The following is an 18058-nucleotide window of genomic DNA, read 5'->3' as shown; positions in this document are numbered from 1 at the left end:
CTGTCTTAAAAAAAAAAGGGACGGGGGCTGCACGCGGTGGCTCATGCTTCTAATCCCAGCAATTTGAGAGGCCAAGACAGGCGGATCTCGAAGTCTGGAGTTCGAGACTAGCCTGGGCAACACAGTGAAACCCCGTTTCTACTAAAAATACAAAAATTAGCTGGGTGTGGTTGTGGGTGCCTGTAATCCCAGCTACTCAGGAGGCTGAGGCAGGAGAATTGCCTGAACCCAGGAGGCAGAGGTTGTAGTGAGCCGAGATGGCGCCACTGCACTCCAGCCTGGGCAACAGGGCTAGACGCCATCTCAAAAAAAAAAAAAAAAAAAAGATGGAAATGGCAATTGTCCAAATCCTTGCACAGGATAATATCAAGTATTATCAAGCATTTCTCCTACTCAAATAGACAAGATCCACCTTGACTTCCTCTTATATCAAATTATATGATATATGGAAAACTGGAGTATTGGGATGTTTACTAACATTCAAAAACTCAGATTCAGTCCCAAAGATGTTTTCAAAAACATTTTAATTATATTGAATTACTGCATTTAACAAAAGATTTTTTGGTCAAGATTATCCTAAAAGTATTTGGGGGATATGGGGATAACTATATTCTCACCACTAGTTAAAAATAAAAACACTTTTTTCTAACATAGCACTAGAAATTTTCTTCCTAAGAAAAGATCAACTGAGTAGATTTTAATATAAGCTATCAATACTAGACTAGAAATCCCTGATGGCAAAGCAAGAATACAGATAAAACTTAAAGTCATTTCATATGATTAATTTCATATGATTCAGTGACTTCATTCTGCATTATTTAAATGTTGTCTTGCTGTCAGAAATCAGATTTATTAGACAATTTCAAAGAACTCAGGACCATTTCAACTGTCTCCTTTTTAGTGTATAATATTAAGTAGCAAAAGTGTAAGTCTAGAACTATAACACTCACATGACTTAGTTTAATTCTTCCCAAGGGATTTCAAAGGTCCTTTGTGTAAAGATGTTTCTTTAAAAAGACAACTAAAAACTGACTATAAGTTCTGTTTGAACAGATAGCATGAACAAAGCTGAATGTGGATAGGTAGATTAAAATTTCTGTGAAACTTGTGCTAAGGTAGGCAGTAGTTTCTTGCTATTGGGTACGGGGACAGCAAAACAGAACGTGAGGGGGGAAAATTCCAGAATAGTTGTTGAGATCTCCAAAATGAAGGATAGAAACAAATAAAAATTATTAAACATTTATACTCTTTATTCTGAATAACAAAAATATATGTTTTCACTTCTTCAAGGTTTGAGATGAACATGTATTCTAAGCTGATCTTATACAATACTTGTAAGAGTCATTAACTAGTATAGTAAGAAAGTAAAACTGCAAACATTGTCAACTGATAACTCAGGAAAAAAGAACTGTATCATAATTTTCTTTCTGATTCATTTTATACAAGCTGATAGAGAATGTTAAAAGCCCAATCACAAAAGGTCTGTATGTTTTCAAAAGCTTTATCTTAAGCTCAGGAGAAAAGATAACATTACATTTGCCTCAAAGTTTAAAAAAATAGTACATGCAGCTCTATTTTCCTGATCTTGTAAGGGGCAAACACTCTTGAAATCAATGGTGTTTAAACCATGTGCTGAACTCAAGGGAATCCACAGATGCCACAGAGGTACTTTGGGAAGAAGCCAGCTTTAGGGCTTCCTCCCTCCTTTAACCAGCTATACTTTTCTCTTTTTGGATTAGGCTTCTGGAAACATTTCATGAAAGAAACCATGCTGTTGCTTTTCTTAAAAAGAGGTGAAAAAACAATGTTTCAGATGCAACATTAAAAGAAGACATGAAAAGGAAGAGGGCGAAAGTAAAATTGTTTCAACACGGTATATAAATTATAACAAAAAAGCTTTTAGGTCTCCAGAACACCTATATAATAAAAGAACTTCCTGTGGTTGACAGTTATTCTCCAAAAGTTCATGTGACATTATCTGAAATGAAAGTACATTCTCCCCTAGAAAAAATGAGTGCAGAGGTCACCAAAGATTACCCAATTCATCAAGTCACCAATTCAGAAATTGACTGCATATTAATCTTCCTCCACCCAAGTTATTCAACTGCAAATATTGGTAACTATACAAAAATGAACACAGTTTTAATTAATCATGTCAGTATTTGTGAAAAATTACTTTTGTAACTAGAGAAGGAAGATGGGATACAATAACCTGAGAACACTAGCTCTTCATTATATCTAACTTCACTTTAAGCCCCAGTGCTTTTTAATATTGCTAGTACTATCTTACCATTAACAATCATGACTATGGTTGCTATTCAGCTGAGAAACAGAGCAAAGAAAGTCAACAAGATTTTGTTTTGGGTAACTAGGTAAGAATGAAATGAAAGGAGATGAGAGGTTAAAGTAAATGTGTAATCAGGAGTGAGGAGGAATTAAATGAACCAAACCAGTGGTTCTTCAACCCAGCTGCACATCAGAATCACTTGGGGACCTTTTAAAAATGCAAATTACCAGGACTTACCATAAACTACTAAATCAGATACTGGAGGGTAGGCTTGAGAAACACATGTCTGGTTTTTAAATTAAGAATTTCAGGATTTTGCTGTTCATCTGGGCTAGGAGCCACTGAGGTAAAACAAAGCAAAACTCCTCTATCAAGGAGTAGGGATTAAAAGGGTGATGAAAAGACAGGCTTTACAAATCTATCATACGGCATGCTTAGCGCTTGTTGGTTACGGCAAGTGAGGAACTTGGCTATGGAGTAGCTGAGGGAAGGGAACTAACTTGCTAGGAACCACATCTCATCTCTGTATCCTCAGTACAGAGTAGGTGTACAATATCTGACTAGAATGAGCTCAGCTGAGTAAATAGAGTATGTGATACTAACAATTAAGGACCACCTGTATCTTCCTGAGCCAAAGTACTAAATTGAAAAAACAAAGGCCTTTGGCATTTTGTAATAAATCAATGATTGTCAATTAAAAAGGCACAGCAGATTCAGAAACAATCAGGAAACTTTTTCAAAATACACTGATAGTTTGCCTCCCCAACTGGTGGTCAGAGTGTCTGCTGAGAGGAAACATGCATTCTGAAAAATATTTCCCAAGTAACTCAGGGCAACAAATAGAAAGTGAACGTCATACAAATAAAGAGAAAAATTTCACTTAGCACTCCTTCAAAATGTATTAAGAGCTCTTTTGATAACAGAAAAACAATTTTTAAAAATTTGTAACTTACCAGTAGTAAAGAAATAAAGGGAAGCATGGAGAAAAGAAAAACAGACATAACTATTGACATTGGCAGTTTAATTTCAGAGAAAAGTTAAGTAAGGAAAACTCTTCCATTGCAGCATTCCAGACTTCCAATCCTAAGTCACTTTTGCAAGAAACAACCTATAATAAGTTTTATGTCAAGCATGATCTCCTCCCAACCCCTCCCTCACCCCACTTCCCTAAAGGACACCCTGGCCACTTAACTATCTGAATTTAAGTAAGGCTCTTCAGCTACCTCTAGTCTGGATTGTTTTACCAGCTTCCCAAATAATTTCTTTACTGTCCAATTCATCTTTTTCATTATTACAAGATAAAGCTAACTCTGATTCCTCTATTTAAAAATCATCATTTACTTCTATGCTACTTACAAACGACTTAGCATGACATTCTGGTTCTTGATTTAGTCCTAATCTGCCTTTCCAGCCTTCTAACTCCTAGAGAGCACTATATAGCTAAATATGCCAGTCAAAATGTTTAAACTCACACCATCTGCTTCAGTGCCTTTGCTATGGCTGTTCCGCCTTTCACTGCAAGTCTAACAACCATACATTTTCCCACTTGCTCCAGAACCAGCCTAAATACCACTTCTTTAATGAAAGTCCCCCAAATTCTAACAGGTTAAATAACCTGTCTCAGGACTCTAGCTCCAGGCCCAAATCCTGTGTGTGATTTTTTTTCTCTCTTTTTTTTAATATTATTATACTTAAAGTTCTGGGGTACATGTGCAGAATGTGCAGTTTTGTTACATAGATATACATGTGTCATGGTGGTTTGCTGCACTCATCAACCGGTCACCTACCTTAGGAATTTCTCCTAATGCTATTCCACCTCTAGACCCCCACCCCGACAGGCCCCATGTGTGATGTTCCCCTCCCTGTGTCCATGCGTTCTCATTGTTCAACTCCCACTTATGAGTGAGAACACGTGGTGTTTGGTTTTCTGTTCTTGTCATAGTTTCTGAGAATGATGGTTTCCAGCTTCATCAATGTCCCTGCAAAGGACATGAACTCATCCTTTTTTATGGCTGTGTAGTATTCCATGGTGTATATGTGCCACATTTTCTTTATCCAGTCTATCATTGATGGACATTTGAATTGGTTCCAAGGCTTTCTATTGTGAATTGTCACCCGATAAACATATGTGTGCATGTGACTTTATAGTAGAATGATTTATAAATCCTTTGGGTATATACCCAGTAATGGGATTGCTGGGCCAAATGATATTTCTAGTTCTAGATCCTTGAGGAATCGCCACACTGTCTTCAACAATGGTTGAACTAATTAATTTACACTCCCACCAACAGTGTAGAACAGTTCCTATTTCTCCACATCCTCTCCAGCATCTGTTGTTTCCTGACTTTTTCATGGTCGCCATTCTAACTGGCGTGAGATGGTATCTCATGGTGGTTTTGATTTTCATTTCTCTAATGACCAGTGATGATGAGCATTTTTTTTATATCTTTGTTAGCATATGTTTGATAAGTGTCCGTTCATATCCTTTGCCCACTTTTCGATGGGGTTGTTTTTTTCTTGTAAATTTGGTTAAGTTCTTTGTAGATTCTGGATATTAGCCCTTTGTCAGATGGATAGATTGCAAAAATTTTCTCCCATTCTGTAGGTTGCCTGTTCACTCTGATGACAGTTTCTTTTGCTGTGCAGAAGCTCTTTAGTTTAATTAGATTCCATTTGTCAATTCTGGCTTTTGTTGCCATTGCTTTTGGTATTTTAGACATGAAGTCTTTGCCCATGCTTATGTCCTGAATGGTATTGCCTAGGATTTCTTCCAGGACTTTTATGGTTTTAGGTCTTATCTTTAAGTCTTTAATCCATCTTGAGTTGATTTTTGTGTAAGGTGTAAGGAAGGGGTCCAGTTTCAGTTTTCTGAAACTGGCCAGTTCTCCCAACATCATTTATTAAATAGGGAATCTTTTCCCCATTGCTTGTTTGTGTCAGGTTTGTCAAAGATGAGATGGTTGTAGATGTGTGGTTTTATTTCTTAGGTCTCTGTTCTGTTCCATTGGTCTATGTATCTGTTTTGGTACCAGTGCCATGCTGTTTTGGTTACTGTAGCCTTGTAGTATAGTTTGAAGTCAGGTAGCATGATGCCTCTAGCTTTGTTCTTTTTGCTTAAGATTGTCTTCACTATGCGGGCGGTTCCATATGAAGTTTAAAGTAGCTTTGTCCAATTCTGTGAAGAAAGTCAATGGTAGCTTGATGGGAATAGCATTGAATCTATAAATTACTTTGAGCAGTATGGCCATTTTCACGATATTGATTGTTCCTATCCATGAGCATGGAATGTTTTTCCATTTGTTTGTGTCCTCATTTCCTTGAGTAGTGGTTTGTAGTTCCCCTTGAAGATGTCCTTCACATCCCTTGTAAGTTGTATTCCTACGTACTTTATTCTCTTTGTAGCCGTTGTGAATAAGAGCTCACTCATGATTTGGCTCTCTGTTTGCCTGTTATTGGGGTATAGGAATGTTTGTGATTTTTGCATATTGATTTTGTATCCTGAGACTTTGCTGAAGTTGCTTATCAGCTTAAGGAGATTTTGGGCTGAAAAGATGGGGTTTTCTAAATATACAATCATGTCATCTGCAAACAGAGACAATTTGACTTCCTCTCTTCCTATTTGAATACGCTTTATTTCTTTCTCTTGCCTGATTGCCCTGGTCAGAACTTTCAATACTATGTTGAGTAGGAGTGGTGAGAGAGGGCATCCTTGTCTTGTGCCGGTTTCCAAAGGGAATGCTTCCAGTTTTCGCCCATTCAGTATGATACTGGCTGTGGGTTTGCATAAACAGCTCTTATTATTTTGAGATACAGTCCATCGATACCTAGTTTATTGAGAGTTTTTAGCATGAAGGGGAGTTGAATTTTGTCAAAGGCCTTTTCCGCATCTATTGAGATAATCATGTGGTTTTTGTCATTGGATCTGTTTATGTGATGGATTATATGTATTGATTTCTATATGTTGAACCAGCCTTGCATCCTAAGGATGAAGCCAACTTGATTGTGGTGGATAGCTTTTTGATGTGCTGCTGGGTTCGGTTTGCCAGTATTTTATTGAGGATTTTCGCATCAATGTTCATCAGGGATATTGGCCTGAAATTTTTTTTTGTTGTGTCTCTGCCAGGTTTTGGTATCAGGATGATGCTGGCCTCATACAATGAGTTAGGGAGGAGTTTGTCTTTTTTTATTGTTTGGAATAGTTTCAGAAGGAATGACACCAGCTCCTCTTTGTACCTCTGGTAGAATTTGGCTGTGAGTTTGTCTGGTCCTGGACTTTTTTTGGTTGCTAGGCTATTAATTACTGCCTCAATTTCAGAATTTGTTATTGGTCTATTCAGGGATTCGACTTCTTCCTGGTTTAGACTTGGGAGGGTGTATGTGCCCAGGAATTGATCCATTCTAGATTTTCTAGTTTATTTGCATAGAGGTGTTTATAATATTCTCTGATGGTAGTTTGTATTTCTGTGGGATCAATGGTGATATCCCCTATATCATTTTTTATTGCATCTATTTGATTCTTCTCTCTTTTCTTCTTTATTAGTCTGGCTAGTGGTCTATTTTGTTGATCTTTTCAAAAAACCAGCTCCTGGATTCATTAATTTTTTTAAAGGTTTTTAGTGTCTCTATCTCCTTCAGTTCTGCTCTGATCTTAGTTATTTCTTGTCTTCTGCTAGCTTTTGAATTTGTTTGCTGTTGCTTCTCTAGTTCTTTTCATTTTCATGTCAGTATGTCAATTTTAGATCTTTCCTGCTTTCTCTTGTGGGCATTTAGTGCTATAAATTTCCCTCTACACACTGCTTTGAATGTGTCCCAGAGATTCTGGTACACTGTGTCTTTGTTCTCATTGGTTTCAAAGAACATCTTTATTTCTGCCTTCATTTCGTTATTTACCCAGTAGTCGTTCAGGAGCAGGTTGTTCAGTTTCCACGTAGTTGTGTGGTTTTAAGTGAGTTTCTTAATCTTCAGTTCTAATTTGATTGCAGTGTGGTCTGAGAGACTGACTGTTATGATTTCCATTCTTTTGCATTTGCTGAGGAGTGTTTTACTTCCAATTATGTGGTCAATTTTAGAATAAGTGTGACGAGGTGCTGAGAAGAATGTATATTCTGTTGATTTCGGGTGGAGAGTTCTATAGATGTCTATTACGTCCACTTGATCCAGAGCTGAGTTCAAGTCCTGAATATCCTTGTTAATTTTCTGTCTCATTGATCTGTCTAATATTGACAGTGGGATGTTAAAGTCTCCCACTATTACTGTATGGGAGTCTAATTCTCTTTGTTGGTCTCTAAGAACTTGCTTTATGAATCTGGGTGCTCCTGTGTTGGGTGCATATATGTTTAGGATAGTTAGCTCTTCTTGATGCATTGATCCCTTTACCATTATGTAATGCCCTTCTTTGTCTCTTTTGATCTTTGTTGGTTTAAAGTCTGTTTTATCAAAGATTAGGGTTGCAACTCCTGCTTTTTTCTGCTTTCCATTTGCTTCGTAAATATTCCTCCATCCCTTTATTTTGAGCCTATGTTTGTCTTTGCATGTGAGATGGGTCTCCTGAATATAGCATACTGATGGGTCTTGACTCTTTATCCAGTTTGCCAGTCTGTGTCTTTTAATTGGGGCACTTAGCCCGTTTACATTTAAGGTTAATATTGTTGTGTGTGAACTTGATCCTGTCATTATAATGCTAGCTGGTTATTTTGCCTGTTAGTTGATGCAGCTTCGTCATAGTGTCGATAGTCTTTACAATTTGGTATGTTTTTGCAGTGGCTGGTACCGATGGTTCTTTCCATGTTTAGTGCTTCCTTCATGAGCTCTTGTAAGGCAGGCCTGGTGCTGACAAAATATCTCAGCATTTGCTTGTCTGTAAAGTATTTTATTTTTCCTTCACTTATGAAGCTTAGTTTGGCTGGATATGAAATTCTGGGTTGAAAATTCTTTTCTTTAAGAATGTTGAATATTGGCCCCCACTCTCTTCTGGCTTGTGGGGTTTCTGCAGAGAGATCTGCTGTTAGTCTGATGGGCTTCCCTTTGTGGGTAATCCAACCTTTCTCTCTGGCTGCCCTTCATTTCAACCTAGGTGAATCTGACAATTAGGTTTCTTGGGGTTGCTCTTCTTGAGGAGTATGTTTGTGGTGCTCTCTGTATTTCTTGAATTTGAATGTTGGCCTGTCTTGCTAGGTTAGGGAAGTTCTCCTGGATAATACCCTGAAGAGTGTTTCCAACTTGGTTCCATTCTCCCCATCACTTTCAGGTACACCAATCAAATGTAGATTTGGTCTTTTCACACAGTCCCATATTTCTTGGAGGCTTTGTTCATTCCCTTTTATTCTTTTTTCTCTAATCTTGTCTTCTCGCTTTATTTCATTAAGTTGATCTTCAATCTCTGATATCCTTTCTTCCACTTGATTGATACAGCTATTGATACTTTTGTTTGCTTCACGAAGTTCTCATGCTGTGTTTTTCAGCTCCATCGGGTCATTTATATTCTTCTCTAAACTGGTTATTCTAGTTAGCAAGTCATCTAACCTTTTTTCAAGGTTCTTAGCTTCCTTGCATTGGGTTAGAACATGCTCCTTTAGTTTGGAGGAGTTTGTTATTACCCACCTTCTGAAGTCTACTTCTGTCAATTCGTAAAACTCATTCTCCATCCAGGTTTGTTCCCTTGCTGGCAAGGAGCTGTGATCCTTTGGAGGACAACAGGCATTCTGGCTTTTGGAATTTTCAGCCTTTTTGCGCTGGTTTCTCCCATCTTTGTGGATGTGTCTACCTTCTGTATTTGATGTTGGTGACCTTCGGATGGGGTCTTTGAGTGGATGTGCTATTCCTTTCTGTTTGTTAGTTTTCCTTCTAACAGTCAGGCCCCTCTGCTGCAGGTCTGCTGGAGTTTGCTGGAGGTCCACTCCAGACCCTGTTGGCCTGGGTATCACCAGCGGAGGCTGCACAACAGCAAAGACTGCTGCCTGTTCTTTCCTCTGGAAGCTTCGTCCCAGAGGGGCACCTGCCAGATGCTAGCCAGAGCTTTCCTGTATGAGGTATCTATCGGCACCTACTGGGAGGTGTCTCTCAGTCAGGATTCACGGGGGTCAAGGACCCACTTGAGGAGGCAGTCTGACCCTTAGCAGAGCTTGAACTCTGTGCTTGGAGGTCCGCTGCTTTCTTCAGAGCTGTCAGGCAGGAATGTTTAAGTCGCTAAAGCTGCACCCACAGCTGCCCCTTCCCCCAGGGGCTCTGTCCCAGGGAGATAGGGGTTTTATCTATAAGTCCCTGACTGAGGCTGGTGCCTTTTTTTCAGAGATGGCCTGCTCAGAGAGGAGAAATCTGGCAGTCTGGCCACAGTGGCCTTGCTGAGCTGCAGTGGGCTCCACCCAGTTCGAACTTCCCAGCAGCTTTGTTTACACTATGAGGGGAAAACCACCTACTCAAGCCTCAGCAGTGGCAGACGCCCCTCCCCCGACCAAGCTATAGCGTCCCAGGTCAATCTCAGACTGCTGCTGTGCTGGCAGCAAGAATTTCAAGCCAGTGGATTTTAGGTTGCTGGGTTCCATGGGGGTGGGACCCGCTGAGCCAGACCACTTGGCTCCCTGGTTTCAGCATCCCTTTCCAAAGGTATGAATGGTTCTGTCTCACTGGTGTTCCAGGCGCCACTGGGGTATGGAAAAAAAAAAAAAAAAAAACCTTCTGCAGCTAGTTTGGTGTCTGCCTAAACAGCCACCCAGTTTTGTGCCTGAAACCAGGGCCCTGGTGGGGTAGGCACCAGAGGGGATCTCCTCGTCTGCAGGTTGTAAAGACTATGGGAAAAGTGCAGTATCTGAACCGGAGTGCACCGTTCCTCAGGCTCTGTCCCTCATGGCTTCCCTTGGGTAGGGGAGAAAATTCCCTGACCCCTTGCACTTCCTGGGTGAGACAACACTCTACCCTGCTTCAGCTCGCCCTCCATGGGCTGCACCCACTGTCCAACCAGTCCCAATGAGATGAACCGGGTACCCCAGTTGGAAATGCAGAAATCACCTGCCTTCTGCGTCTATCTTGCTGGGAGCTGCAGACTGGAGCTGTTCCTATTTAGCCATCTTAAAGATCAAATCCGGCACATCTTTCTTCCTAAGAATGCCTGGCGCGTTTTCTTAATTTGGCAAACTACGGTCAGCTCCACATTAGCCACAAGCTTCCAGCCAGCAGTCCTTGGGAAATTCTCCTGGAAAGAAGACAGCCGTGCTGTCTAGTGACGCGCATGTGCCCTGTGTGTGATCTTTCAGGCCCAAGCGTAGGCGGGCGTTGATGAGGCAGGGTGGGGGCACAGGGTAGGGTGAGCTGCCCTTCTCGCACCAGACTTGGTGCACAGCTAGTGCACTGTAGTTTCGAGAGAGAGCTGCAATTCCACTCTTCTCCCCACCATGATCATACACCGTATCTGCAATCCTACCCTAGGCACCTCTATTCAGAGGTCCCCTTACTGGAGGGAGGCCATAGGCTGAGTTGCTTTTCAGGTGTCTCTGCGTAAAACTGCTTTAGGGCAGAGGTCAGGGGAGGAGTGATGGTCTGAAAACACTTTTCTCCACTCTGTTTTAGTATCTTTCCCATTTTAGCCCCTCACTCCCCACCTTCTTGACTCTCAGGCCCATAAACTAGCAGGAACCTTTTTGTTTGGGGCTTGCTGGCAGTGAGAAGATCCACTACTTGTGATCTGTGTTGATTTACATGACCTTCACCCAGTGCCATTCTGTTGGGAAAAATTGAACACTGGGGTAGTGGATACTCTTTCCTTTGTGGCCTCTTGCTTATACTATCACAGCAAATCAATAAAGGCTTGATTATTACCTTTAGTTTGGCTATCCTACCTAACCACCTCAACATCTGGCAGCTCTGGGCATCTTTCTTCCTCTGAATACCTTTATTCACACTTACAATTCTACATATGTCTACCTTGCATTATTGCTACTTGTACATACATCTCATCTACATAAGTTAGGGCAAATTTCTTGAAAGCAGAGACAGTGTTTGTCCCTATAAATCCTATAACATCCAGCAGACATCCTACAGCGAACAAATATTTATGGAAAGAATATATAAATGCATATAACATTCGACAAGTAGCCTATACGTAAAATACTCTTAAAAAGTAGGAAGGGAGAAATAATATAACCTTAAATCATAAATATGTAGTCTATTCATAGACTATTAAATTCAGCATTTTCCAATTTATAATACACTATAAAATCACTTTTACCAATAACAAGTACATAAACTGAAAATAAGAGGAAGATAATTTTGAAAAGAGAACACATTCTGGTTTCCAGTAAAGATATGTAGTATCTTCAAATAAGCACATTATTACTCATGCAAATTGAAACAATTCATCTTTCTGGAACTGTCTTGATAATTTTAGCAATGGCCTTTATTTTTTATCCTTGTTGCTCCTGAAACTGCCTAATTATTATAAAACAGAGAACTCTTCAAACCTGCTGTGTGTCAAATACAAATAAAAGCGAAGCTATAATGTTAGACTAACGAATATTATTCAGTACAACAAGAAAGATGCCAGGTATGAGTAAAAGCAGAAAAATAAATCAGATAAGGGAAAAAAATTCAAGAAAGACTTTAAAGCAGAGCTTATTGTGTTACCGTATACAATATAATCCAAATAATATGCAGCACACTACAATGTAAATTCAAAACATAAGCTACCAATACAGTCTACACAGAGCAGTATTTTAGCTTATGAAGGCTGCCGCAATGGCTTCTGCTTATTGGTTAAAAGATAAAATTAAAGTTTTTTTAATCAGCCAAGCTAGATTATACTAAGTCCTAGAACTAGACAGACATAGATCATCACCTTGTATGTTTCTTCAGTGAAGTAACATGGACACTGTCAGATAAAAACAGGGAACTGTTAAGAAACTGTTTTACAACTTAAATTTAACAGCTTATAATGAAATCAGATTAAAGGCCTGCTGAGGAATTTTTGGGGGTTCATTACTGTAACTCACAATGGCATTTATATTCAGTTTGAGCAAAAATTTCTTCTATTAAAAAAGAAAGAGGCTCCCATGCTTTGACTTTATTTAAATAAGTTAGTTATGACAATAACAAAAGGTCCTTGAACCTGCCTCTTAGGTTCATTGTGTTGCTGATCAGAGGCAAGACCCTAGGGTTGTACCTATTAAATGCTGTCATTTAGTGCAGACCAGACCTGCAGGTAAGATAGGTGATCTATAAGTCTAAAATTCAGGAATTATACTAGAAACTTCTTCTAAGCAATTCAAGTTGCTGTATATATAACTTTAAAGAAATGGAATACTGAAATGAAAATGTGTAAGAGGATTAGGGATGAAACTAAAAAAAAGTAATAAAAAATGTTAATGACCTATTAAACTACTGACAAATAGTATTATATTCTCCACTTTGGTGTTACTAATATACTGTAACTCTCATACGTATATTGACTAAGAATTTCAATAAAAGTTATTGTTAAATAAGAACCAGTGTACAAGCATTTGTCCACATGGCAGATTTAATGGCCTAGCTTACCTGCCCTTGTTCTCTTTTCCTTTAATTTTACTTTCTTGACCTTTTCCTCCAGTAGGATCCCACTCTACACATGTATCTTCAACTTTCAGGTTCAAATGGGATGAGGAGTTATCCAAATTGAAGTTAAGTGCTATTCAAGATAATATTTAAATATATTTTTAAAATATAGCATATCTCCACTTTCTGAAACACAGCTATCACCACATTATTTTCCTACTCAATCAATTCAATACTGAATACAGAAAACAAAGTTCAAATTCATAATCCTAGCACTTAAAGTCCTCAACAATCAGGCTATAATTTATAATTCTTATCTGATTTCCCATTATTCTTCTCTATATATCCTATACACCAACCAAATACAATGTACTTGCATGGTCACTGACATTTCTCCTGTTCATTCTACTAAAATCTCAGTGAGTACACAGTAACCTAAATTTCCTGTTATTAGGATATCAGTTGACTGTTATGACTAAATAGGAAGGGGAACTGGAAGAATTAAGGAGAAGGATAAAATTACATAGTGTAAAAAATTATAGAACCTGGCATACACATTTTCTCTGATACTCTAATATTTAATAATTTCATACCTAAACTGTCAGTTTCAAAGTAAGGCAAACATAGAGAAACTGAGGCCGTGATGGCAGAACAAGGAAACTGGCCCAGCTGATAGATAATTTACATGACGAAGAGTACAGAGGGAAAAGGGACCACATAAATTTAAAAAAAAAAACCATAAAACTATGACTTCCAGATTATTTAATATTTTGAGGAATTAACTATACTTTTCACAAGACTTACTCAGAACTGCTTTAGGAATTTAGGAAATCAGTGAAGCAAGGTATAAGCTTCTCTCCTTGGAAATTGAGGGTAAATCATTAGAATGTACTGATTCATGGCTAATCCCACCATTCCTTTTATCTTAAAATATAACTCTCGGAATCTCTATCGTGCAAGGTATCAGCTATTACACGGTTACTAACTAATCTGCCTGTTAGTTCTATTTCCCTCCAAAGGTTCAAACTTCTAGTATATATTAAGAAATACAGTATCCCTTTACAAAACCCTATTTCACTTATGGATATTACTTAATTTAGCTAAGGCTTCAGTGTGTCTGTGAACTATGACTCTCTATAGGTTTATTTTGTTTCATGATACATAACTGTTTACCTAATGAATCAATAATCCTTTTATCCCCTACTGTTCTGTAAAGAGCACTTTAATTTCAACTATGCATTGGAGCTATTGTTCATTGTTTTTTATTTATGAAGCAACATTCTGAATACAAATCTACTGACCACAGAGCTTCCAGTAAATGTCATACAGTACAAGGAAGTTCACAGCTTTCAAAATCTGCATTTAAACAGAAATGAACTTACAGAAAAAAGAGATAATGCAGCAATCATGCAGCTTTTTAGTAAAAACAGAAATAGAATTCCTTAATAGACAGGTTACCAAAAGGTTAGGATTAAGTAAAACTTATACCCTGCATTTCCAAGAATGAACTGCCTTAATAAAGTTAACATCTATATGTGAGCTATTAGGTAATGCATGTGAGAGCATCTACATTTTTGAGAAAGAATATTGGATTTAACTCTAAGGTGCCACCAATTCTCAACTGCTTGCTAAAATCCTAAGGCTGTTTTTTTAAAAAAGGAAGAAATCCTAAGGCTGTCCCATAATGTTTGTTATGCTGGAGAGAAGGGCCACCAGCAATTCTGGTGTCAAAGGTGGCAAAAAAAAAAAAAATAGATATACCATTGAAAACCACTTAAGACCATACTTATTAAATACTGCAGCATCCAAACAAAAAGGCATGGATTTCAAGCCTAAGGAGTGTCATTTTCGTATCTCTCTTTCTTTGTGGACACTACCCCTTTATGGACCTCAGTTAAGTTATAGAGCTCCTCTAATGTAACAGAGATAACACTCTATAGTTAAAAAAAAAAAAAGACTAGCCTCAAAAGTGAGGTCCTATCTCTTGTATAAGTCCTATAATATAACTAGATACTGGTTCTCATATCTTTAAGTCTGTGAAAACAAAGTACCAAAAATCAGAGTACAGATATGTTTCATATGTTTAACTTGTGCCAGTGGCTGCTTTCTTGGTACTATAAAATTATATCATAGCTGCTATCAATTAAAGTTGGAGAATAATTTGTGATTTAGTAATTTAATATCATTTACCTTCACAAGAAAATAACTAATAATATACTCTAAATATTCTGGTGATAAGAACTTATATTACTCATGACTTCTGAGAATTTCAATGCCAGAAGAAATAGTGCTTCATATGTTGGAGGGCAGAAGTAAACAATGTTCACTATTTTCCATATCAAGAACCTTAAGTGGAAGTATATGAAATTTTGGTAGGCTCAACTACTTAATCTCCACCTTTATTCCTTTCTCTCTAGTTTTTTGTCCGTACCCTAATTTCTACTGGTTGGTTGAAAAAGGCTGCAACAAGCCAAATAAATTGGTAAACAACTGTTCAGTGTGTCATTGGCAAAAATGTGGACTTTTCCTCTGCAGCTCTTACTCTCATTAGTAGCCCCACTAATGCTATGGAATAAACCTAGAAAATCTGTGACTCATGGCCATGTAGGAGTCTAACCTTATTCTGGAACTCCCTGAAGGTCAGAATCACTGTTTTGTGGGTCTCAGAGTTGAGTTTCAGTCTATTCCTACTGCAGAGGGTTTACTCAACAGTGAAGAAGTGCTGAAAAGGCCTAGAATCAACTTAGTTTCTCTCTACAAACCCCATGATTAAGAGTTTGACCAGTAACATCCAATCACTGCTAATAGGAGCAGCCAGCCCAGCTGGAAGAAAACCACAAGCCAGTGATTCATTTTCCTGTATCTATGAAATTTGCATAGAAGTTATAATTCACCACATTTAGGTCCAACTTTGGTCATTAAATATGAACAGTAAATGAAAAGAAACAAAAGAAATTTTAAAAATATGATGCTCTTGAGGAAGAATAATAGTAATGAATTTTACTTGATGGGCTAAAAACAGTTCAAGTTATATAGAAAAGATTATCTGCCTACATATGACTATTATTTTAAAATGGTAAAAACCTCTAGAGAAACCACAATAACATCTCAGTTTGATAACATGTAATACAGAGTTAACTGCATTCCTTGGCTAAGTTACCTATAGTTCTCAAATAGAAACATCTGCTAATGCAAACAAATTACTTCAAGATAGACTTTATTTCAGACCTTTGTGATGCAAACATTTTTCTGAGTTTGTCTCATCAATAACTTATAGGCCTTATATTTTGTTTTATTATACGATTTTTTTTTGTCATCCTCCAAATCCAATCAAATTTCTGGCAGGTAAACCTATTCAAATGCTATATGAACTAGAGGTCAGTGGAATGCCTTAAGTCCCAAGTGCCTACAAGAATGTGTAGAGTCTGGTTCTGGAATTAAACCCAGTCAATAACCATCTCACAACTAGGAAAGTCTCCAGCATTATAACCTTCAAATTGGTAAATATCTAAAAAATCCTCTGTATTCAAGTCTGCTACTCTAGGGAGTTTTCATTAAACCCCAATTGCTTTCAGAGACTAGAAGAACCTAGGTTCCAGGCTCATAGTAAGGGCTGGCACAAAACTCAGAAGTGGATTCTTATTCACACCTTTCCAAACTAGGTCTAGGGATCATGGGAAAGTCATTTAATATATGAAAACTCTATTTTTTCATCTGCAATATGGGTATCAATATCCAGCATACTGATCTCTCAAGATGACTTTAATTATCTAATAAAGAATTGAAAGTGTTTTGTAACCATTAATAAACTATATAAATGTTAACTGTTGCAATAAGATACAGGAAAACAGAGAGGACCTGAACTAAACAGATACTTCCCCAATACTGATTCATAATCCATTCTATGGGAAAACTCTGGGCAAATCTCAGTGATACTTACCTATTTATAACAAGATTGAAATTTATAAATTAAGCATCTCCCAGAGAATACAATACCATCATCTCAGTCTATTTTATCTGTATAAATAAAATCATATAAGAAAACCCAATGAAAACCACTACTGTAGTCCTATTTTCCCTTAAAATTCTTACTGTTGAGAAAGCTAGGTTAGGAGAAGTAGAGAAGTAATTCAACATCACATGAAGTGCTTCCTGTTACAAACTTATGAATAACTTCAGATGTTAAGCTTTGTTTTATGCTGTATAAAGAGCTACTGTTCTCACCTTTGGTCTCTAGAGTCACTGGATCAGAATACTCTCCAGCCACAGCCTTGTTACAAGCTCGCACTCTGAAATTCATATACTTTGAATCAAATTTTAAGCCTGAAAAAACGAAAACATGGTTTTCAGACATGCACAGTAAAGGATTCTATTCCCAAAAGTAAGCGTATGAGCCTTCAGGCATTAAGAACCGTGTCTCTGTATTCAGGAAGAGTATGAATTTGTTAAAAGAGTGGTATGTGGGCCAGGCGCAGTGGCTCACGCCTGTAATCCCAGCACTTTGGAAGGCCCAGGTGGGCGGATCACGAGGTCAGGAGATACAGACCACCCTGACTAACACGGTGAAACCCGGTCTCTACTAAAAATACAAAAAATTAGCCAGGCGTGGTGGCGGGCGCCTGTAGTCCCAGCTACTCGGGAGGCTGAGGCAGGAGAATGGAGTGAACCCGGGAGGCGGAGCTTGCAGTTAGCCGAGATCGCGCCACTGCACACCAGCCTGGGCGACAGAGCAGGACTCTGTCTCAAAAAAAAAAAAAAAAAGAGTGATATGTGGTCGGGCGCAGTGGCTCACGCCTGTAATCCCAGCACTTTGGGAGGCCAACTCCCGAACCTGAGGTCAGGAGTTTGAGACCTGCCTGACCAACATGGAGAAACCCCGTCTCTACTAAAAATACAAAATTAGCCGGGCGTGGCTACTCAAGAGGCTGAGGCAGGAGAATCACTTGGACCTGGGAGGCAGAGGTTGCCGTGAGCCGAGATCGCGCAACTGCACTCCAGCCTGGACAACAAGAGTGAAACTCTGTCTCAAAAAAAAAAAAAAAAAGAGTGATATGCTCAAAATAAGAGGAATCATGATTTAATTATTATTTTATTCAAAAGAAACACATATAGTTTATCAACTGTTATTTTAACCCAGTGATTAAAAAGTACCCTTTCAGGCCTCATTAAAAGTAGTATTTCACTCAGAGAGAGATGGTACAATTTACAATAACATATTCAATTTAAAGTGAACACCCTAAATAATTTTTATAT

General features: G+C 38.3%; 1 protein-coding gene across 10 annotated transcripts in view; it reads right to left on the bottom strand.

Moving 5' to 3' along the window:
- FSD1L (fibronectin type III and SPRY domain containing 1 like) overlaps positions 1–18058 on the bottom strand; it is a 95723-nt gene that overhangs the window by 17947 nt on the left and 59718 nt on the right. For 6 of the 10 annotated variants that reach the window (XM_055350374.2, XM_019034263.4, XM_019034260.4 and 3 more), the window contains 2 exons: positions 17030–17128; positions 12809–12938 (listed from right to left, as the gene is read on the bottom strand). In XM_055350374.2, coding sequence (XP_055206349.1) covers positions 12809–12938; positions 17030–17128 — 229 coding nt within the window. Of the gene's footprint in view, positions 1–12113; positions 12147–12808; positions 12939–17029; positions 17129–18058 lie in introns of all 10 variants that reach the window. The other 4 variants (XM_063696638.1, XM_019034261.4, XM_063696635.1 and 1 more) reach the window with 1 other exon arrangement.

The sequence above is a fragment of the Gorilla gorilla genome, chromosome 13, assembly GCF_029281585.2.
Source record: "Gorilla gorilla gorilla isolate KB3781 chromosome 13, NHGRI_mGorGor1-v2.1_pri, whole genome shotgun sequence".
Classification (NCBI taxonomy): Eukaryota; Metazoa; Chordata; class Mammalia; order Primates; family Hominidae; genus Gorilla; species Gorilla gorilla.
The sequence above is the reverse complement of the archived record's forward strand: the minus strand, read 5'-3'. Positions and strand labels throughout refer to the sequence as shown.